The 18,400-nt window shown below is 53.6% G+C and overlaps 7 protein-coding genes across 7 annotated transcripts; 3 read left to right on the forward strand and 4 right to left on the reverse strand.

The window, feature by feature from the left end:
* Positions 1-38: 38 nt before the first annotated feature.
* N7462_003689 (putative exopolyphosphatase) lies at positions 39-1,586 on the reverse strand (the record flags this gene model as incomplete). The annotated part of the gene is made up of 1 exon (XM_057075415.1): positions 39-1,586. The coding sequence occupies one exon, from the start codon at positions 1,584-1,586 to the stop codon at positions 39-41; it is 1,548 nt and encodes a 515-aa protein (XP_056934920.1).
* Positions 1,587-2,629: 1,043 nt separating this feature from the next.
* Positions 2,630-3,871, forward strand: N7462_003690 (1-aminocyclopropane-1-carboxylate deaminase/D-cysteine desulfhydrase; the record flags this gene model as incomplete). The annotated part of the gene is made up of 1 exon (XM_057075416.1): positions 2,630-3,871. One exon carries the CDS (start codon positions 2,630-2,632, stop codon positions 3,869-3,871), a length of 1,242 nt encoding a protein of 413 aa, XP_056934921.1.
* Positions 3,872-4,371: 500 nt separating this feature from the next.
* N7462_003691 (uncharacterized protein) lies at positions 4,372-9,901 on the reverse strand (the record flags this gene model as incomplete). The annotated part of the gene is made up of 6 exons (XM_057075417.1): positions 4,372-5,461; positions 5,538-5,708; positions 5,750-8,196; positions 8,251-8,345; positions 8,417-9,356; positions 9,533-9,901. 6 exons carry the CDS (start codon positions 9,899-9,901, stop codon positions 4,372-4,374), a joined length of 5,112 nt encoding a protein of 1,703 aa, XP_056934922.1.
* A 1,861-nt stretch (positions 9,902-11,762) lies between these two features.
* On the forward strand, positions 11,763-13,063 carry N7462_003692 (structure-specific endonuclease subunit SLX1; the record flags this gene model as incomplete). The annotated part of the gene is made up of 2 exons (XM_057075418.1): positions 11,763-12,004; positions 12,070-13,063. 2 exons carry the CDS (start codon positions 11,763-11,765, stop codon positions 13,061-13,063), a joined length of 1,236 nt encoding a protein of 411 aa, XP_056934923.1.
* Positions 13,064-13,121: 58 nt separating this feature from the next.
* On the reverse strand, positions 13,122-13,852 carry N7462_003693 (bifunctional thymidylate/uridylate kinase; the record flags this gene model as incomplete). The annotated part of the gene is made up of 2 exons (XM_057075419.1): positions 13,122-13,645; positions 13,702-13,852. The coding sequence occupies 2 exons, from the start codon at positions 13,850-13,852 to the stop codon at positions 13,122-13,124; spliced, it is 675 nt and encodes a 224-aa protein (XP_056934924.1).
* A 265-nt stretch (positions 13,853-14,117) lies between these two features.
* Positions 14,118-15,669, forward strand: N7462_003694 (tRNA-ribosyltransferase family protein; the record flags this gene model as incomplete). Its single annotated transcript, XM_057075420.1, has 3 exons — positions 14,118-14,343; positions 14,440-15,445; positions 15,495-15,669. 3 exons carry the CDS (start codon positions 14,118-14,120, stop codon positions 15,667-15,669), a joined length of 1,407 nt encoding a protein of 468 aa, XP_056934925.1.
* Positions 15,670-16,081: 412 nt separating this feature from the next.
* On the reverse strand, positions 16,082-18,222 carry N7462_003695 (methylenetetrahydrofolate reductase (NAD(P)H) MET12; the record flags this gene model as incomplete). The annotated part of the gene is made up of 2 exons (XM_057075421.1): positions 16,082-18,064; positions 18,136-18,222. The coding sequence occupies 2 exons, from the start codon at positions 18,220-18,222 to the stop codon at positions 16,082-16,084; spliced, it is 2,070 nt and encodes a 689-aa protein (XP_056934926.1).
* Positions 18,223-18,400: the final 178 nt, after the last annotated feature.

Here is an 18,400-nt window from a genome sequence, read left to right on the forward strand (position 1 = left end):
CTTCATTGTATTCGAATGTGACAGCCGGATTCTAGATTCTATAATTTGGCAACAGCTTCCCGTAGCATCGGAGCGACTAGCTTTCGACTAGCACTTGCATTTGTCTGGACCCAGATGTGTCTCCAGACGCCCGAGGCCCCATTCAGGGTGGACCGAATCGCTTCGTCAGCCAAATCCACGCACTCGCCATCTAAGTGCATCCACTCAACAAGACCCAACGAAGAAGAGTCATTGACAAATGCCTTGATACCGTCGACCGCCACGCCCGAGTCGCCATCGGCGCAGATAAACAATTCGCGAGCATGCTCGTCTTCGGTCGAGGTGAACGAAGCCATCACAACCACCACATCCAGCTGTTTATCTTCCCGGGCCGCAAATTGACGTACGCCATCCAAAAATTGTTGGGGCCCACCGGCTTTCTGGATGATCCAGCGGATCGGCTTAACCGACGAGCAAAAGCCAAGCTTGACGGTTTGTCCAGATGACTGGGCCGTCTCCGTCCAGTCTTTGTAGTCACGATCTAGGACTTCTTCCAGCGTTAACAAGTCCAGACTGTTCTTCTTTGCCTCCAGCACCTTTTCATAGAACATCACCATGTCCCACTTGGCGTCATTGTGCTGTGCAGAATCGACCTTATGCCGAAGAAAATCGACCGCCCAGATATCGACATCCTTCACTTTGTCCTCAGACGTAAGATTGGAAGTATCGACGAGAACTGGAGCCAAGATAAGCTTGGCAACCTGTGCGATCGCCAGAGCGGAGTCCTTGCCAGAGGGCCAAAAGGCGCGTTTGTGCATTTCACTCGTTACGAGCGACGAACAAGACCCCGGCCCGGGCAGGACAATCATTGGCTGACCAGCAGGGATTTCCTCGGGACGTGGCATGAAGTCTTCGTCGACATGGTGATCGATGCATCCCACTGTACGGAAAGTCACTTCCTCCAAGCCGGCGATGGATCCATATCCTCGCTTCCCGTCGACTCGGGATTGCATCGCGTTCCAATCGACCATGACCGCATCAAATAGCAGACTTGAGCGTGCCGTAGACTCTTTCAGACTCTGTGCAAAGTCCGCCACCGTGACGAGATGGTCCCGCAGGAGCTTGCCAGCGGACTCGGATGTATACTCGAAGCGCTCCTCGGGGCGGACTGCGGGGAAATTGGTCGACAGCCATAGGGCCGTCGCGAACTCGGGGCGTAGACGGTATAGTTCGGAGCCAGCGGGCACATTGGGGAGATTGAGGAGTGGCACATGGGGACGGGGCGTGGTGGTGGGGAGACGGTTGGAGGCACAGTAAGAGTACACGATGGCCGAGATGATGGAGTCGAGATCGGCGGAGGGATTGCCCAGTACGTAGATAGGGGGCTCGGACAGCGTGCCCGCAAGAAATTGTAAGTGTACCTGGCGGGCCTGCCGCAGGAATTGGAGGAGTGTCATGGTGGTTGGGGAGGGTTCGGATCGAAGGTCGAGTTGCGGCTGTTTTTCGACGTCACACGCGGGCCGTGTAGCGCGCGCCGCACCCATCCTGGCGGGTCGGAACCAGTAAAGAACGGCCACCACAATGAAAAGGAGAATCACGGCAAGCATTGTGTCTATAGCTTAGCGTAGTAAAACGAATAATTACCATGCACATTTGCATGTGGTCATTGAGAATATTGAGGGTGCCCCAGACCTCAGTGGGGGGAGGGGGACCCTCGGTTACGTAGCGCTACTAACTCCGTCCTACTGTAGGTATTGTACTCCGTACTGTTTGCGAATCGGACCTATCAAACAGCGCAGTGTCCCCTTGCTTCGAACTCAATCATGATCCATTTTCCGCTAGTGGCTCGACAGACACGAAATGTAATTTCGAATCGTCTGATCAGGACATTCTCAAGGTCCTACCAACCCTAACTTGATGTTTGGGCAATTGGATAGAAAAGGTGATTCGGTTCCCAATTTAGTTTAGCTCACTGGAGCTTAGATAACTCTCTTCCAATCACGTTGTATTCCTGTATCTTCTTCCTGCCTCGCTTGCTCCATCGAAGTACAGTTCCTTGACCCCAGTCGCCTATGTATCGAAGGTCCAGCAGTGTCTACGGTAGGTAGTATTACTACATCCTCCTCTTCCATCCCAAATTTTCTGAGGGCCTCAAAGGTGTATAAGTAGTTCTTGGAGGATGTTCCAGCCCAAAGAGTCATCCTGCCCCGGTATGAAAAGGTAAAGTCCGGCTTGTTCACTCTAGCTTCTCCACTCTCTCGCACTGGCAAGCTCAATGCCTGGTGACTAATGGACATTGCGATTACGAAGGCCATCAGCTCGGACAATCCTACACCTATTCAAACCGTCGTGATCCTTCCTGGCGACATCTTCTGTAACGAGAGTACAGCTTGAGTTCTTTATCTTTCATCGCCATTTGAGAGACATCATCCGGCACCAAACCTTGTCCAAGACTACTGTCCTCCGCACACACCTCAAACTCGCAACAAAGTAGTCGACGAATGTGCTCATAGCACTCTGAATTTTACACAAAAGACCTTCACAACCAAATTTTTCGAGTCTCTATACTTTATCGACTTGCACTCCTTCAACTCCCTCCTCTCCTACAAGAACAAGCACAAGGACAAGCATAACAACCTCGGCGCCAACAATGCACAAACATCCCACTTCCATATGGCCAGGCAGGGCTTATAGCCATCTCTCCAATTCTCACCAACCGCCTACTACATTTACACTCCCTGCACCCTTCGCCCAAATCCCACGCCACCCAATCCTCTACCCTCACCCATCGCCCATCCACCCGCTCCCCAATTTCCTCCCTAATCCGCCCTCTCACCACCCCGACCACCCACGAATCAACCTCTACGCCAAACGCGAAGACCAATCCGCCCCTCTCGCCTGTGCTGGCAACAAATACCGCAAACTTGAATACATCGTGCCCGACATTCTTTCCCCGGCCCCAGTTCACCACTACCACGAAGCTCTAGACTCCACCCCGCCCCCGCCTCTCCGCGGCCCCGCAACCACCCTCGTCACTGAAGGTGCCTTGCAAAGCAACCACACCGTGCAAGTCGCCGCGCTCGCCGCGCATCTGCGCCTCAAAGCGCTCGTTCTGCTAAACAAAGACACGGGCGGCGGGTACCGTGCGAGCCGCGAGCCCGCTCTCTTCGCACACGCGGGCAACGCGCAGATCCTCCGGCTTCTGGGCGCCGAGGTGGACGTACTCGAGAGCGAGGACGGCGACGCGGGCCGCGTGCTGGACGAGCTGGCGGGGCGCGGGGAACGGCCATATTGGATTCCCGGGGGCGCGAGCCGACATGTGCGAGGCGGGCTGGGGTACGCGCGGGGGGCGATAGAGATCGCGGCGCAGGAGGCGGAGATGCAACTGGGCGGGAGTGGGCGGTTCGATGTGGTGTTTGTGGCGTGTGGGAGTGGCAGTACGGTCGGTGGACTGGTGGCTGGGTTTAAGCTACTGGAGAAGACGCGTCGGGAGATCGGGCGGAAGGTGGTGGGCGTCATTAATTCGCCGACGCAGAGGCGTGAATGGCATGAGGCGCGCGTGCTGGCCTTCGCGCGGCAGGCGGGGACGATGATTGGGCTAGCGGAGGGGGATGTCACGACGGCGGATGTGTGTTTGGAGGACCGGTTTGTGGGTGAGGCGTATGGAATTGTCGAGGGGGGTTCGGAGGATGCATTGCGGGCGATGGCACAGCGCGATGGCGTGGTGTTGGACCCGGTCTATACGGCGAAGGTGGTGCAGGGATTGCGGACTTGGATGGCCGAAGACAAAATCCGACAATATGCTCAGCAGCTGGGCTTGAATCAGGTCAATGTCTTGTTCATCCACACCGGGGGACAGGCGGCGATGGCAGCATACGTAGATCGGATCTAGGGTCGAGCATCTGAGCAGGAAAGATGGAACAACAAAAATCAAATAATAGTAGAGGTCATGGATTGCCCGCAATAGCGGCTGCATTCAACTAGTATTACACGGCGTCAATGGTGGGCAAACAGCACGAGGGAGACGAAGATCGAATCAAATCCAGTCTGCCTCAGTCATCACGAACATAGCCGGAACAGGCATCGAGAATAAAAACTAGAAAACACAACACACAAGAAGTGAAGAATAGAGGGAACCCGCTGGACACAAGAAAAAGAGATAAAAACTCCGCAGACTCATTGGCCGCGCCCTGTTTCCCTTGTAGTACACCGTTGACAAGAATCAAGAATCAACCCAGATTGGAGAGCATACTGAACAAGGAAAATAAATGATCTTCGAGAAAAAAAAAGAGAAGAGAGTTCGACCATGTTAGGTAGAAAAACAAAGGAAAAACAAGAAAACATATTCCAGACATCACTTCACAGTAAGCAATACAGGGAAGAAGGGGGAGGTCAAAGCTCCGACTCAGGATTCTCGGTCTCGCCTACAATTGTGCTGGCATTCTGCGTATTACCGCCCGGGGCTGGCTCATCCTGTGGCGACGGTGCCCGGCTACTGCCGTTGCTAGCATTGAGAGCCTCCAGGGCCTCCGTCGCGTGAAGATTCTCCATGGGCTCCGCGTCGGGCTCGGCATCTTCCTGATTCGTGAGGTCCGCAAACACATCTTCGAGGTTTTGACGAGGGCTACTGCTGGCGAATGGAGGATCACGGCCGAAGCGAGGCGGGCTGAAGAGAGAAGGTTCAATACTCTGCTGAGGAGTGGGAGATCGAGGGAGGAATGAAGGAGACTGGGAAGCGGCGGCGGCAGGTAGGAAGGCGGAAGAGGAGGTAGGCGCAAATGCTGGGGTAGGATCACTCGCAGGAAGCGAATAGTTGGCAGAGAAAGGGTAGGATGCAGGGTTGGAGTCAGACATCGGAGTCAGCGTGGGCCCGGCACTGGTGGGCGCGTTGTTGGTTGGAGTTGGCGGCACGGGCTGCAGGGACGTAGGGCGAGTTATAGAAATATCCACTGATTTTCGTTTGCTTGTAGTGATGTGCTTGGAACGAAGATGCTCGGGAAGGTCCTCGGGGCGATCCACGCCAAGTTGAGCCATAATCTTCTGCTGCTTCGTTGGCCGCGGCTTGCGAGTCGACAGGGACTGTTCCAGAATTGGTGGTGGTTCGGGTGCAACAGGCGCCCATTTGTGAATCTCCTGTCGGAAGAAGTTGGTCTCGTAGGCTAGAAGAACCTCGGCGCCCTCAATCTTGCGCAAATAGAAGATCAAAGTGGGCACCTCCTCCGTGGTGGTGCACGCAGCGTTGGTAAACCCGTGCAGGAAATCGCGGAAGGCCGTAGCTTGACCGACAATTCTATCTAAGACCTCTTCCTCATCTGGCTGGAAAGGGAGGCCGGCAATTTCGGCTTGCCAGTCTTGAAGATCTTCTAGCTTGGGTCGGGCAGCGTCACGAGGAATCTTCTGGCGCCAGTCGCAGATAGGACAAGTATATTTGTCAAATTCCTTGACTTTGCCGCGAGCAATCTTCAAACACTTGCCATGGTACCTGTACAATGTTAGAGCCGGCTTCATCCTCATGGAGTTGGGGTGGGATAAGAATGACACCAAGAATAAGGACTTACCATTCATGACAGACTTCACATTCAATCATCATCCCTGCCTCCGAACGCCGACAAATGCAGAACACATCGCGCTTCCCTGATTTCGGGCCCCACACATTGGTGGTGGGGTTCTCCAGGAGCCCGTCCGGAGAGTTATCCCGCGATGAAGGTTCCACAGGGGGCGGTAGCTGTCTTCCAAATCAAAGCAGTATGAGTTACGTTTCTCGACATACTCCATATGTGATTTTAGAATATGCAATGGAGCATTAGCTTTGCCGAAGAGTTTCTTGCCCTTTCTCATCCAGTCCTCGTGTCGCTTTTGCTCACGTTCCAGGTCAATTGCCCCAATAGGCCGACTGTTAAGCTGCTCCAAAGACTCTGTGAGCTCCCGGACATCTTTGTACTTCGGTCGATTACGCAAATCAGGGTCCTTGCTCTTGTCATAAAGAGTTTGGATTCGCTTTTGAGCCTCCCGTTGCTTGGTCAAAATAGCATCAACGGCACCGAGGGTCTCCGGAGAAACGGGGAATCGAGAGGCTTGGGCAGAGAGTGCCTCAAGTTGCTGGTAGTGAACAGCTTCCACGGACATAAGTTCCTTGGCCTTGGCTTCCCAAGCTTCACCGTGTCGAGAAAATTCTTTGAAGTGAGCAAGATGCTGGTTGTCGTCGCTCAAACCAAGTTGTTCTCCAGCGGCCACGAGTTCCTGGCAATCCTTGAGTGTAAGATACTGGTCCCGTTTGCGAGAAGCGTCTTCGGTCCATTTCATTTGCCGATGGATGCGTTCCAGGTGTTCCACTTCCGGTATCTCCACATTGAAGTTTCGACCATTTTCAACAAGTTCTTCAATCTCCTGGCTTGTGCGAACATGCGGGTTCATCAGGGCAGCGTTAACGTCCTGGCGGAATTTCTCGATCTCGCGGGTCTTCTCTTCCAGGGCGGCCATCTGTGGACAGTCGAAGGAAAGTTTATCAGCCTCTGCTAGTAGGGCGTAGATATGATCCACTCTTCGAACTTCCCGGTCGCGATCGTCCAGCTGCGCCGCCTTGGAACCGGTCTTGCGCCAGGCTTTCTCGTTTTTTCTGCGGTTCTGCTGCTTCCGGGTAATGTAGTTGTTCGCCTCCTCAACCCATTTATCGCAACGCTGGACGAAGGCGGCAAGATCTTGGAGGCCAGGTAGGTGGTATGGGATTTTCTCACCTTCACTGAGCAAGTTGTGGAGAGCCTTGAGCTGGGGCTTGGGCTCATCCTCCAAGGTCTTGTCGAGCTTCTCTCCCCAAATTTCCGGAATCCTGGATCGTTCTTGAACCCTTTGGACCATCGACTTGAGCTCGTCGTCACTTGCCCGGTAGCGCAAGGTATGACCGGATCCCCCAAGCTTTTGAGATACGGACTCACCACAGCAGTCGTAAATGTCAGCATGCAGGAGACAAAGGGTCTTTCCTGACTTGTGGCAACGGAACTGGGTGAGGTAAGTGTAGGCTTTGCAGTGTTGACATTGATAGTCATCCTCCGGAAGATCTTCCTCCTCTACTATGAACTTGAGTTGACAATTTCCTGTTGGGGTTTCAGCGCCAATGCTGCAATGGTGAGGTGCAGCCTCCTGATGTTTAGCTAGGAATGTAGCTCGATCGGCAATTTCCCTATTGCAGGTTCGCTCAAGAGCAGGCGCAAGCCATTTAGCTGTCGTGATAGAGGTATCCCGGGCTGCGGCAGTAAATAACAGCTCATCATGGGAAAAGCATGGATGCCGGCGGAAGGTCTGAAGTCGCTCCACCCCTGCGGCTCCCCATGGCTCCCAGTCTGCGGGCGCAAAATTGACGGCCTCGTTGAAGTTGAAGCCATGGTTGAAGCCTGCGTGATAAGCCTGAGGGAATGTAAGCACAAACTGACCAGCGCGCTGGTCTACTGCGTAAACATTGACCCCGGCCTTGCGGAGCTTGTCGGGGGGCATCAGGGTAACAAGTTGAAAGAGGAGATCCGGCTGGCCTTCGAACAGCTCAGGAACTGCTTCTCTCATTGCGGACTCAAATGCTTCTGCATCAGCACCAGGAATGCCATACCAGGTTTTGGTAGCACCAAAATGCTGGTAGTTGGCCGAATAGGCATAATGATCTTCGTTATGCCAGCAGAAAGTAGAGAAACACATGCCAACATAAACCCAGGGCACAGTCATGCCGGAAATATCGGACTTGATATGACGGAAGAGCGAATCGCCAAAGAATGGAAGAACGTTCAAGTTCCACGGGTCAGACGAATACGAGTCAAGGGGGTTGCGCTCAATGGTGGGGAAGCCACTGCCATGGGTGGTTGAGTGGATATCGGCCCCATACTCTACTTCAACAGTCTCGTGCAGGTCTACCACCAATTTCCAAAATTCGGCCTCCACGTCATCCTCGGTCTCGCGTCGGTGAGTATTGAGAACCGGGTCAAATGGCATCTTCGAAGCGAAATAGCGCTTTTTGAACTCGTTGGCCTTTTCTTGGAACTGCTTCAGAGAGTATACACCACCGTCCTCGAAACCAAATTCGCCGGTGCCAACCAGACATTTGGGACAGTGCCAATCATGATCTGAAGGAGCCGAAGTCGATGGATCAAGGCAGGTTGTGTGGTAGCCAAGCTCGCAGCTGTCACAAACGAGAATGGACGAACGATTGTCCGATTTCGCACATACTTCACATTTCTGTGGTATATTAGCACCATGTTCGATTTCCGAAGCCTCCACTATCAAACTTACATCTCCGGTTCTCTCCACAGCGTCCTTGCGGGCCTTCGGCGGCGCAGGGCGGAGGAGAGTCATGTGTGAGCCAGCCACAGTCGGTGGGGCGCCATCTAAGAATGGTGGGTTAGATCGATCGTACTAAAAGTCACTCATCGATTAGCGAAAATTAAGTGAATAATACCTTTCTTGAGCCGCTTGCTTCGTCGCCCACTTCCGCCATCGTCACCATTGTCAGCTTGAGAGCCACTGTCGTGGCTGATAGCACGCTTCACAGGTTGTCCGGGTTGACCGTTGGGTACAGGCGTAGAATGAGAGGGATGATCAGCCAAACTCTTGGGGGTCGAAACACCATTCTCTCCTTCATGCTTGATGGCAGGCGCGCTATTCACTGGTGTAAATGCGGGCGAGTGATTGACGGCTGTGAAACCGGCGGCGGCGGCATTGACTGGGGTGAATCCTGATGGTGCTGGGCGTGGTAATGGTGGTGGTGTTGGCTCCACTGATGGAGCAATTTGGTCACGGGACTTTTCGATTATGGGCGTGCTCGCAGCAGGTGGCATACGCATGGCCGGAGTTTCATCACGGGATTTCGAAGGTGTGCCATTTTCCTCGAGGGTGGGCTTCTTGGTCATAGGCGACTGGCGAGGGGACGGCGTATACGGACCACCCTGCTCCAACTCCAGTTGCTGTTGAACGCCAGGCTTTGCCCGAGCAAGATATTCCTCGTAGGGCTGGAGGTAACGCTGGTACGAGTTTTTGAGGGAGGTTGACAGGGAGGACATGATCTTTCCACTATAGCCAAGGTCACGACCAATCTCAGCCCATTTCTTGGTTTTGCAGACCGATTCAAAACCACCCCGAACCTCCACCGCTTTCTTTAGCTTGTAGAGGTCCAAAGGGCGCTTGTCAACGCTGGGCAGACGACTGTAATTCGTCCCGTGTTGTTTATGAAACATGGCGAGCCCGTCGATGTAATTCATGTTGGCGCGGTTTCCTGGGTTAGAGTCCGGGTTAGAACCGCCATGCGGAGAGGTTCCACCGGCAGCAACATCGGCTGTACGCGGGGCCATACCTCCTTCGACCGAATTGAGTTCTTGTCGACGGGTCTTGAAGTGAAATCGCTGTATACACACGAGGGCACATCCCAAAGGTTAGCGACGAGCCCCTAGCAAGTGGCGGCAGGAAAGGCGACACAGCGGCGGGGTATAGTGCAGTGAGCGAGATTCGCTGCAATACACTTGCTCCCTTGGGCTGGCCGTCACCCATCAAGCAGATAATGTGGGCAAGGAAAATCTACCTCTGTATCAATGGCGAAGGGAGGCTGCCAGTTTTCCGGAGGGATCACTCGACAGATTCCATATTTCTTGCCTTCCGGTGCAATCTTCTGAATATAGGCCACAGGATCCTTGAACTCTTCCTCGGTTGGACGAAAGGTCGGGGCTTCGGGCAAGCCATGCGGGCGCACGCGCTTGCTCGGCTCGCGAGGAGCATTGGGTTGACCGCGCCGCTCAACCGTTGACAGGTCCAGGGGCGCTGATCTCCGAGCGCTCAAGGGAACATTGTGGGAATGCGACGGGTGCGTGCTCGCGGTGCGGGTAGGCAGACGGCCTATGGGTGGTTGACCAGCCATCGAGTTCGCCGCAGCGGTCGAGGCCGGAGCCACCATCGCCGACAGTTGTTGGATATAAGTTGGAGAGAAGAATGCGACCTGCGCGCGACCGATCGGGTACTAGAGTCAAGGTCGCAGGCCGTGCGACGGGCGCATTGGAAGGATACGAGGGCAGGTGTGAAAGGCGACGGGTTTGGAGAACAAGGGCGGGTTTGGTGCGGTCCTGCAAGATCCAGGTAAGAAGTCCTTCCCCCAGTGGAGATAAGATGAGCCAGTTCCTGTAGGAGAAACTGATGAAACGTAGGTGAAAGAGTCAGAAGGGCGAAAGAAAAAAAAAGAGAGTGGGGGATAAGTGGTTGACGTGGTATGGGGGGTATTGGGGGGGGATGGGGGGGGGGGAAAAGAGCAGGACGAGAGGAAAGAAGGATTGGGAATTGATAGTGGAGAGAAACTGAGATTATGTGCAGAGGACGAAGTAGAGCGTCCAGTCGTGGCCGTTGCCATTACTCCGGGTACGTCCCGTACGGGACGTACGGGACCTACCGGGGGCTCCTGTATCGTGTATTCCGATGCCCTTGTACCCGGAGAGGTGGACTGAGGGAGCAGTTTTGGGGGTCCGTTCGCGTCCGAGGAACTTCCAAGGAACTTGATTTTGCTTTCTTCATAAGCCCCGCTCTTTTCAATTTGTTGTGTAGGTGATAGATTACACTACTTATGATGCATAGGGGAAACTGAAAACCAACAATCGCCCACATTTCACTTGGCCTGCTGGGACCCAAGTGGAAGCGGAAGATACGGTATGGTATCGTATTGTATTTGAGGTGTGGTTCTAGCATGGGAAGATTGGAGACCGAAAGGTCTCGGTGCCTGACCGACTCCACGTATATGTAATATATGTGGTAATTATACCGTCACCGAATTTTGGCCGCCGCAAACGGGGCTCAGCATCACGATTCACGTCCCTCCATCGTGCCATCAGGACAGGGCCAGAAAAGGTTGCCCCTGGTACCTATGAGGTCTATGCAGGCTGGCCCTGAAATGGTCCTTGTAGTGTGATGTTGCGTTGGGCGCTCGCGAGTTGAATGTTGATTGCTGCATATTTTGCTAGGTCCTTGGGCCTTGGGCCTGTGGAGCAACTATGTAATCCTGTTGCGACTTGTGTGACAGATCCCTTATGCATTCCCGTGCGAAAGTCAAAAACAAATTGCATCGCGCAATTGAAAAAGGAAGACCAAAACAAAAGAAAACTAAAATATCTACTTCTATCCCCTATATAATCATCGATGGGCCTATTTGGGCATATTTGGGCTTTATACTCAAACACACTATACCTTGCGGTCGGGTCAATCAAAAGGATACAAATCAAGCAGGAGACGGAATCTATCAACGACGATCGTGGATCAAAAATCACATGTCTCCTCTCCTATCCAGGAGAACCTCGATATGATCGCTCAATACTCCTTCCGTTGGGTCATCGCCATGAATTCCCACTCCCCGAGAGGGGGGAAAGAAAAAGGACTGCGCTGCGGATTGGGGCGACGTCGTATCAAACTAGATCGACGAGATCTGCCGAGGATGGGGACCTAGTCTCGAGTCGTCATCCCAAGTCAACTTCAACCCATCCCGGGAGGACTGCGGTTCGACGTCTCAGACCATTGCAAAAAAAATATCGCATTGGATAATTTGATGCAAATTGGAACTTATATCAGTCCGAGACCCTGGCAATCCATGGATCCCTGAATTTTTTCGTCTGGTCCAAGGACCCTACGTCATGTGATGTTGTTTGGACGCGGTGGGCCCATGCGAGAAAGTAAACGGACATGGGTGCGCCCACCCTGCCAATCACGCCGATATAATTCCGGGCTGGAAAAGCGTCGTGGATTGTTTTGCCCGAAGAGACAGAGGGCAATCGTCAAGCATGGATGGTCAGGAGGAGCCGAAGCCCATTCCGGCTTATTACTGCTGCTATTTGCTCCGGTCGACTGTCCGGCACGCTTCGCTCTATATCGGCTCTACGCCAAACCCAATCAGACGATTGTCGCAGCACAATGGAGGCGCCAAAGGTGGGGCCAAACGGACGTCGCGCGACAATTTGCGGCCATGGGAAATGGTTCTCGTCGTTGAGGGCTTTACCAGTCGAGTCGGGGCCCTACAGTTCGAGTAAGTCGCGTGCCCGGAATTGGATATGAACCCTTGACATATTTACTCACCTCTATTCTCGCCAGATGGGCTTGGCAAAATCCAGATCAGTCACGACATCTGGATTGGAACGACGTAGAAGCGCACTCCGATCCTCTCTCAAGTTCACGGACGGGGAAACCAAAGTCCCGCTCCAGGAGGTCGCTGAAGGCGCATCTCGAGGATGTGCATTCGCTGCTGCGATCAACTTATTTCGTGAGCTGGCCTCTACGAATACGTTTCTTTCGCGCCGATGTCAATCGCGTCTGGAGGGTCTGGAATGACCGAGTCGACGTACCTCTCCCCGAGACCAAGATCATTTTAGATGGAGATTGCCCGAAACAGAGTGATACAACTATGGCAGTCGGAAGTATCAACCAACTTCCACTCGACTATGCAAAGCTAGAAGACTATCTAGAGAAGTCCATGTTTCTTTTAGATGACCCTGAAGACCTACGGTGCCAAGTCTGCAAGGCTCCAGTCATTCCAACAGCGGAGCAGATCGTTGTATGTCCTCAATCGCGTTGTCAGGGCACCAACCATCTATTGTGTCTTTCGGCCAGATTCCTCAAAGCAACCAACGACTTGAACTGTCTTGTCCCCGCGGGAGGAGTTTGTCCAACATGCGAAAAGTACGTCTCATGGCCACTAATGATGCAAGAACTTAGTGTCCGCAATCGAGCACAAAAGGAATGCCGGGCCATCCTGCGCAAGAAGGAACGGCGTGAGCGCAAGGAAACAGGAGCTGTATCTTCTGTCAAAACCAACAATACGAGCAATTCCAGCAAGAGAAATGCGGTCTCTACCCGCCAGACTTCAGTTGAACCTACACAGGGCGGTCCATCAGGACTTACCGAGCATGCCATGTCTCCTTTGGTCCGAGAAGACCCGTTATTGGACGACAATTGGCATGAAGCCATAGACCTGGAATCGGACTCGGAACATGGGGTCCATCCGCCAATTCGGTCCCCCTCGACGCCGCCCAGACTGGAGATCGTAATCGAGGACAGCGAATGGGATGATGCAGAACTCATTGAATGATTCACAAGTCACCAGGACTCGGCGTTATATTATAGCTATGAACTCAACTGCCTCTTGACTAATTGGCAAGCTGCCCAAGTGTGCGCAAGGGCCCAATGACGTCCAATCGCGCCACGCAACCAGAAACAAGAACCTGTATATCCTTTGATACCTCCTCGATTGATCTGCCTGCATCGATCACACGCACATCTTTTTGGCGGTCAAAGAGCGAGTGGAACAGTTCTCGCACGCGAGTTTGCATCGCCTCATTCTCATACCTCTCCGCGCCGAAGCCTCCCCGCTTCGCAGCCACCTCAGCCGAAATGCGGAGAAACAAGCAGATATCGGGCTGGGGTAGCCCGATCTCTGGCTGCCACGCCCATTCCAGCGAGAGCGTGGGGTTGGCTTTGGCGGCCGAGTACACGGCACCTGAATATGAATAGCGGTCCACGATGACAGTGATGCCGCTGGCAATATCTTGTTCGATACTCTTGGCAATCTCCCAGCGGTTCGCGGAGAAAAGGAGGTGGATGGAGTGGTCGTCTTGATTGGCAGAGCCACGTAGATAGCTATCTATGAGCTTCCCAATGGGCGTGGTCCTATCTAGAGCATAAATTAGACCCAATGGCATCGATACCCAGGAAATAGTTCGCTTGTACCTGGAAACCGAATGTATTTCACTGTATGCCCTTGTTCGGCGAGATAGTTTTGTAGCATCTCGCACTGGCTCGATTTGCCAGCGCGGTCGAGGCCCTCGACGACAATGAGCGCTCCGCGTCGCGTCGGTACTTGCTCCGACGGGAATGTCATTCTGGTGGGTTGTTTGAACGGCAAAAGCAAAGGATCAATGAAGCACAGACAAAAGTTAAAGAAAAAAATCTCCAAGAAATTTCCAAGAAATATCTGGAATACTGGATCTCGTGTAATGTCGCAAGGTCGAGGTGGAGGTTGGTTTTAGAGGGGAAGAGACATGATGGGGTCCCTTGTTTAATCGGTGACACTTTTTTCTGCCGGCCCCGATAAGATCGAAAGATCACACGCACCACATCATGGCCTTGCAATAATCACCATCACCATGGACACTGAGCCCTCCCTGCCCCACGACATGGCCTTTAGCGTCCTGAGCAGCACAGCATCAGTGCTGGCACCGCGGGTAGGCAAATTGGCCCTTGTTGGCCGCAATTCGATATCCACGCCGCACTACGTCCCACTCACATCGCGGGGTGCTGTGCCGCATGTTGCGCACGATGTGTTGCGCAAAGAGACTACGATCAATAGTCTACATATCGGTCTAGAAGATTGTATGTGTCACCTACCAGACAATTTACTACTGCGATGGCAGCCAACCTGGGATCATTGAACCTGACATGCGACACGCCCTCCGGGGCTTAGGACAGTCATCGAAAGGAATCACCCAGCCCCATTGTATAGTACCCCTGTCTCAGGACAGGAATCGCCCTTACGAAAATTCATCTGTGCTCCAGACGATATGCCATTGATCTTTGGTGCACGCCGGTTCCCCTCGATCCCGTGTCCGACAACAAATACCGAAACCTCCATCTCGATCATGACCTCAGTCGGGTTTCGACAACTCGAAGCACATCAGTATCTGGATGCAGTCCTAAAGCTAAAGCCAGATATTATCATTGGCCTGGCAGATCTAGTGCTCGGAGCCCCGCCAGGCGTCAAGAGACGAGGAAAGATGGTGGATCGCACCCATGCGTACACTCGTGATGCGCTGGACAAATTGTACGGCGCCTCTGTGGCAGAGGGAGAGAAGTCAAAGGCTGCGTATTTCGCGCCGGTGCTCCCACTAGACAATACGCAACAATCGCTATACCTAGACGACCTCGCAAGTGAATTTCGCGATCGCCTTTCTGGACTGGCTCTTTACGAGTCGGCCTCCTTGACCTTCATCCCAGAGTCTGTGGGCGACCTGCCTCGTTTAGTACTCAGTGAACCGTCTAGCCCCCACGATGTTCTACGTGACGTTACCCTGGGCGCGGATCTTGTGACAGTTCCCTTCATGGGGAAGTCCTCGGATGCTGGAATCGCATTGGATTTCACTTTCCCTGCCCCGTCTTCGGTTCACGAGCGCGGCGAGCCCCAGCAATTGGGCATTGACCTGTGGTCTCCGGAATATAAGAAAGATGCCGTGCCCCTCAGTGAGGGCTGCGAGTGTTATGCATGCCGGAATCATCACCGCGCTTACTTAAACCACCTCCTGGCTGCCAAGGAGATGGCTGCATGGGCGCTGCTCCAAATTCATAACCACCATGTGATGGATCTCTTCTTTGCAGGTGTTCGAGATAGCATCCAACGCGGTACTTTTGAGGCAGATGTCCAGGCATTTGGTCGTGCTTATGTGGCCATGCTGCCCGAGACGACAGGCGAAGGCCCTAGGTAAGCTTTACCTCGCTCTAAAAAGATGTTATATCCTAACAACAGACAGACTTCGTGGTCACCAGCTGCCCGCCGCAGGCCCTAATCAACCTCGACGTATGCCGAAAATTTACGGTCGGCTTGACGATGTTCAAAAGAAATTCGTGGAATCTCAGTCTTCCATCGCCACGCCCGACACCGACGCAGAAGGGCTCGAGAAGCATGGATTTGCCGAGAAGGCGTGATTTTCACGGTTGGTTGAGAGATCATATAATTCTTGACCTGGTGAGTGCTTGGAGAGATCTTGGAAGAATTGAATATCCTGCAACCTGGCGTATATTGGGTGATTTGGAAGCATGTATACGAGAGCCTCGTCGAAAGACTACTTTCACATAGCGACACTTTTCAGCATTGGACAGAAGCATTGGACAGATAGCCCACCGAGGAAATAATGTTGGTTTAAATTCATAATCATTCCATCTTGCACAAGCTTGAAAGTACTGTACAGGATCCAACCGCTCATGATACCATTATTCACTTTTCCAATATTCCTCAGGAGAGAAAAAAACACAACCATCACTGCCGAAATCAAAAATAGAGAGTAAAAAAAAGCGAGGTTTGGGTATATATCAGGTAGAAGTAAGTGTGCGTTGAGTTCTACTCAATCTCACCCGCTAGCACTCGCCACATCCATTTGACCTCGTCTTCTTCCTCCTTGCTACCCCGCGGGGTGCCTGCGCCGAATTGCTGACCCACAACACAGACTAGCCAGGCGTCATTCTTGGTAGAGTCGAGGAAGCGCTCTGTGGGCGAGCCACGGGGGTAGATGCGGCGCCATTCGTCCCAGATACGGAAGGCCTCCTCGCCCCAGGCGCGGAAGCTAACTTCTTCGATGATGGTGGGTGTCACGATTTCCTTGCCACGGAAGACACCCCAGGTCACAGCGTTGACGCTCTCGGGGTTGGAGCTGAGGTCATCGAGGTCAACGTCTGCGGGCTGTGCAGGGAGCGAAGACTCGAAGGCGCCGGTGATGTTAGTGGCGAACCATGTTAGCTTGTCATGGCCGTGCTTCTCAAACAAAGGCTTCAGGATTGTTGTGTAGTCTTTGTTGGAGCAGAAAAACTCCACGAAGGGCTTTTGGAAGACAAAGCCTTCCCGCTGCGGGCCCCAGCCAAAGATTGGGTCATCGCTACGGACACCGTTGACTGCGGGCTGAGAGGCCAGGGTCCACCAGCCGCGGCCGTCGATGAGCTTGAGCAATTCAGGGCGAATAAGATCTGTCTCTGCGTTCAAGCCAGCGGTGCCTTCCTCGGCACCACCTTCGGACCAGGGGACCATATACAGATCTCCGGTAACAAGTCGGCGGAAGAGAGTGTTAATGTCAGACTGCTCGACAGGGTGGCCCCACAGACGACGGGCAACAGCAGATGTGACGTGGAGAGACGGGCCATATCCATCAATCTCGCCGAATGCTGGGGAGCGAGCATCACCCCAACGGCCGTTGGGAAAGTCATCCCATGTCGCCTCTCTGCCAAGAGACCCGAGACCCTCAGAAATCTGGAGGGTGGTGCCACGGTTTGGCGTCATGGCAGGTAAACCAACACTGTTGGCGAGTGCTTCATGGACAGAGTCCTGCGATGATTCTTTGGCGGAGAGCTTGTCCACAATTACGCGGTTGTGCGGCTGCGAGTTGATCGAGGAGGCGCGGCGCCTTGCCAATGATCGAACGCCAATGGGGACGGGGCCATCAAAGTCATCAATAGCCGAATCATCCTGAATGTCCGTGGAAGGAGGGATGAGGTCACATCTCTCGAGGATGAACGAGACTGTCTTTTCTAAGTTCAAGGTATAGAAATGGAAACCACGAGGACCCGGGCACTTCAGCTCCTTAATGCCTCCGGCGATTTCGCTGACGATGTCCACACCAGCACGCTTCACAGCGTCATCGTCATGCTTCAATTCCTCCATCTTCTTGGCAATCGGCTCTGGGATCTTCACATGGCTGAGCTTTGTCACGCGGGTGAGAATCTTGTAGCTGTGGATGGGCATCAGGCCTGGGATGATGGGAATGGTCTTGAAGGCTCCAGACTCGTGATTCCGAAGCATGGTTTCGAATTTAGTGTAGGCTTCCAGATCGTATGTGAGCTGGGTCATGATGAAGTCCGCCCCCGCAACGGTCTTCTCAACCAGATAGGGGAGGTCACGGGCGGGATCCTGGACATCCTGGAAGGAATCGGCCGGGTGGCCCTCCGGATATGCGGCGACACCAATACAGAAGTAATCACCGTGTTGCTTGCGGATGTATCGGACCAGATCCACGGCAAAAGTGAAGTCCTTGTTGCTGTCATCTTCGCCATGCATATTATATTCCTCGCTGCGGGGTGGATCTCCACGAAGAGCCAGGATGTTGCGGATGCCCAATACCTTCGCCTCCTCCAGGGCCATATCCACCAATGCGCGGCTCATGTTGGTGCATGTCAGATGCAACACGGTCGTCAACTGCAACTGGCGCTGGCAGACCTCTGCCAGCTCGAGGGAACGGGCCGCGGTGCTTCCGCCTGCACCCCAAGTCACCGTTACGAACAAGGGGCGCAGGGCCTGAGCCATCCGCTCCAGACGCGCAGACAGGTTTGCAAAGCCCTATATAAACCCGCTGGTTAGCCGTTGCCGTTCTTCTCGTCATGAGGGATGTCCTAGCGGGGTAACCCCACCATCCGGGTCTTGGGAGGGAAAAACTCCAGCGAGAAGTAATTCGCGTCGGGCGGCAGAGCCGCGATCTTCTCTGTGATCTTCTCCATTGCAAACTGTATGGCCGATGGCAATGGGGAGGGGAGAGGGTTGCGGAGAGAGAAAACGCAGTCTTGGTTTTGAAGTGGACCATCATGGATCTCCGATTCAGGACTCAGGCTGCACCCGGGAAATCTGATGTCGACGGCTGCCGATGGCGGCCAGCCCGCCACAGTGCCGATCTACGCC

Source organism: Penicillium macrosclerotiorum (genome assembly GCF_028827735.1).
Source record: "Penicillium macrosclerotiorum strain IBT 26536 chromosome Unknown utg000003l_segment0_segment0, whole genome shotgun sequence".
Classification (NCBI taxonomy): Eukaryota; Fungi; Ascomycota; class Eurotiomycetes; order Eurotiales; family Aspergillaceae; genus Penicillium; species Penicillium macrosclerotiorum.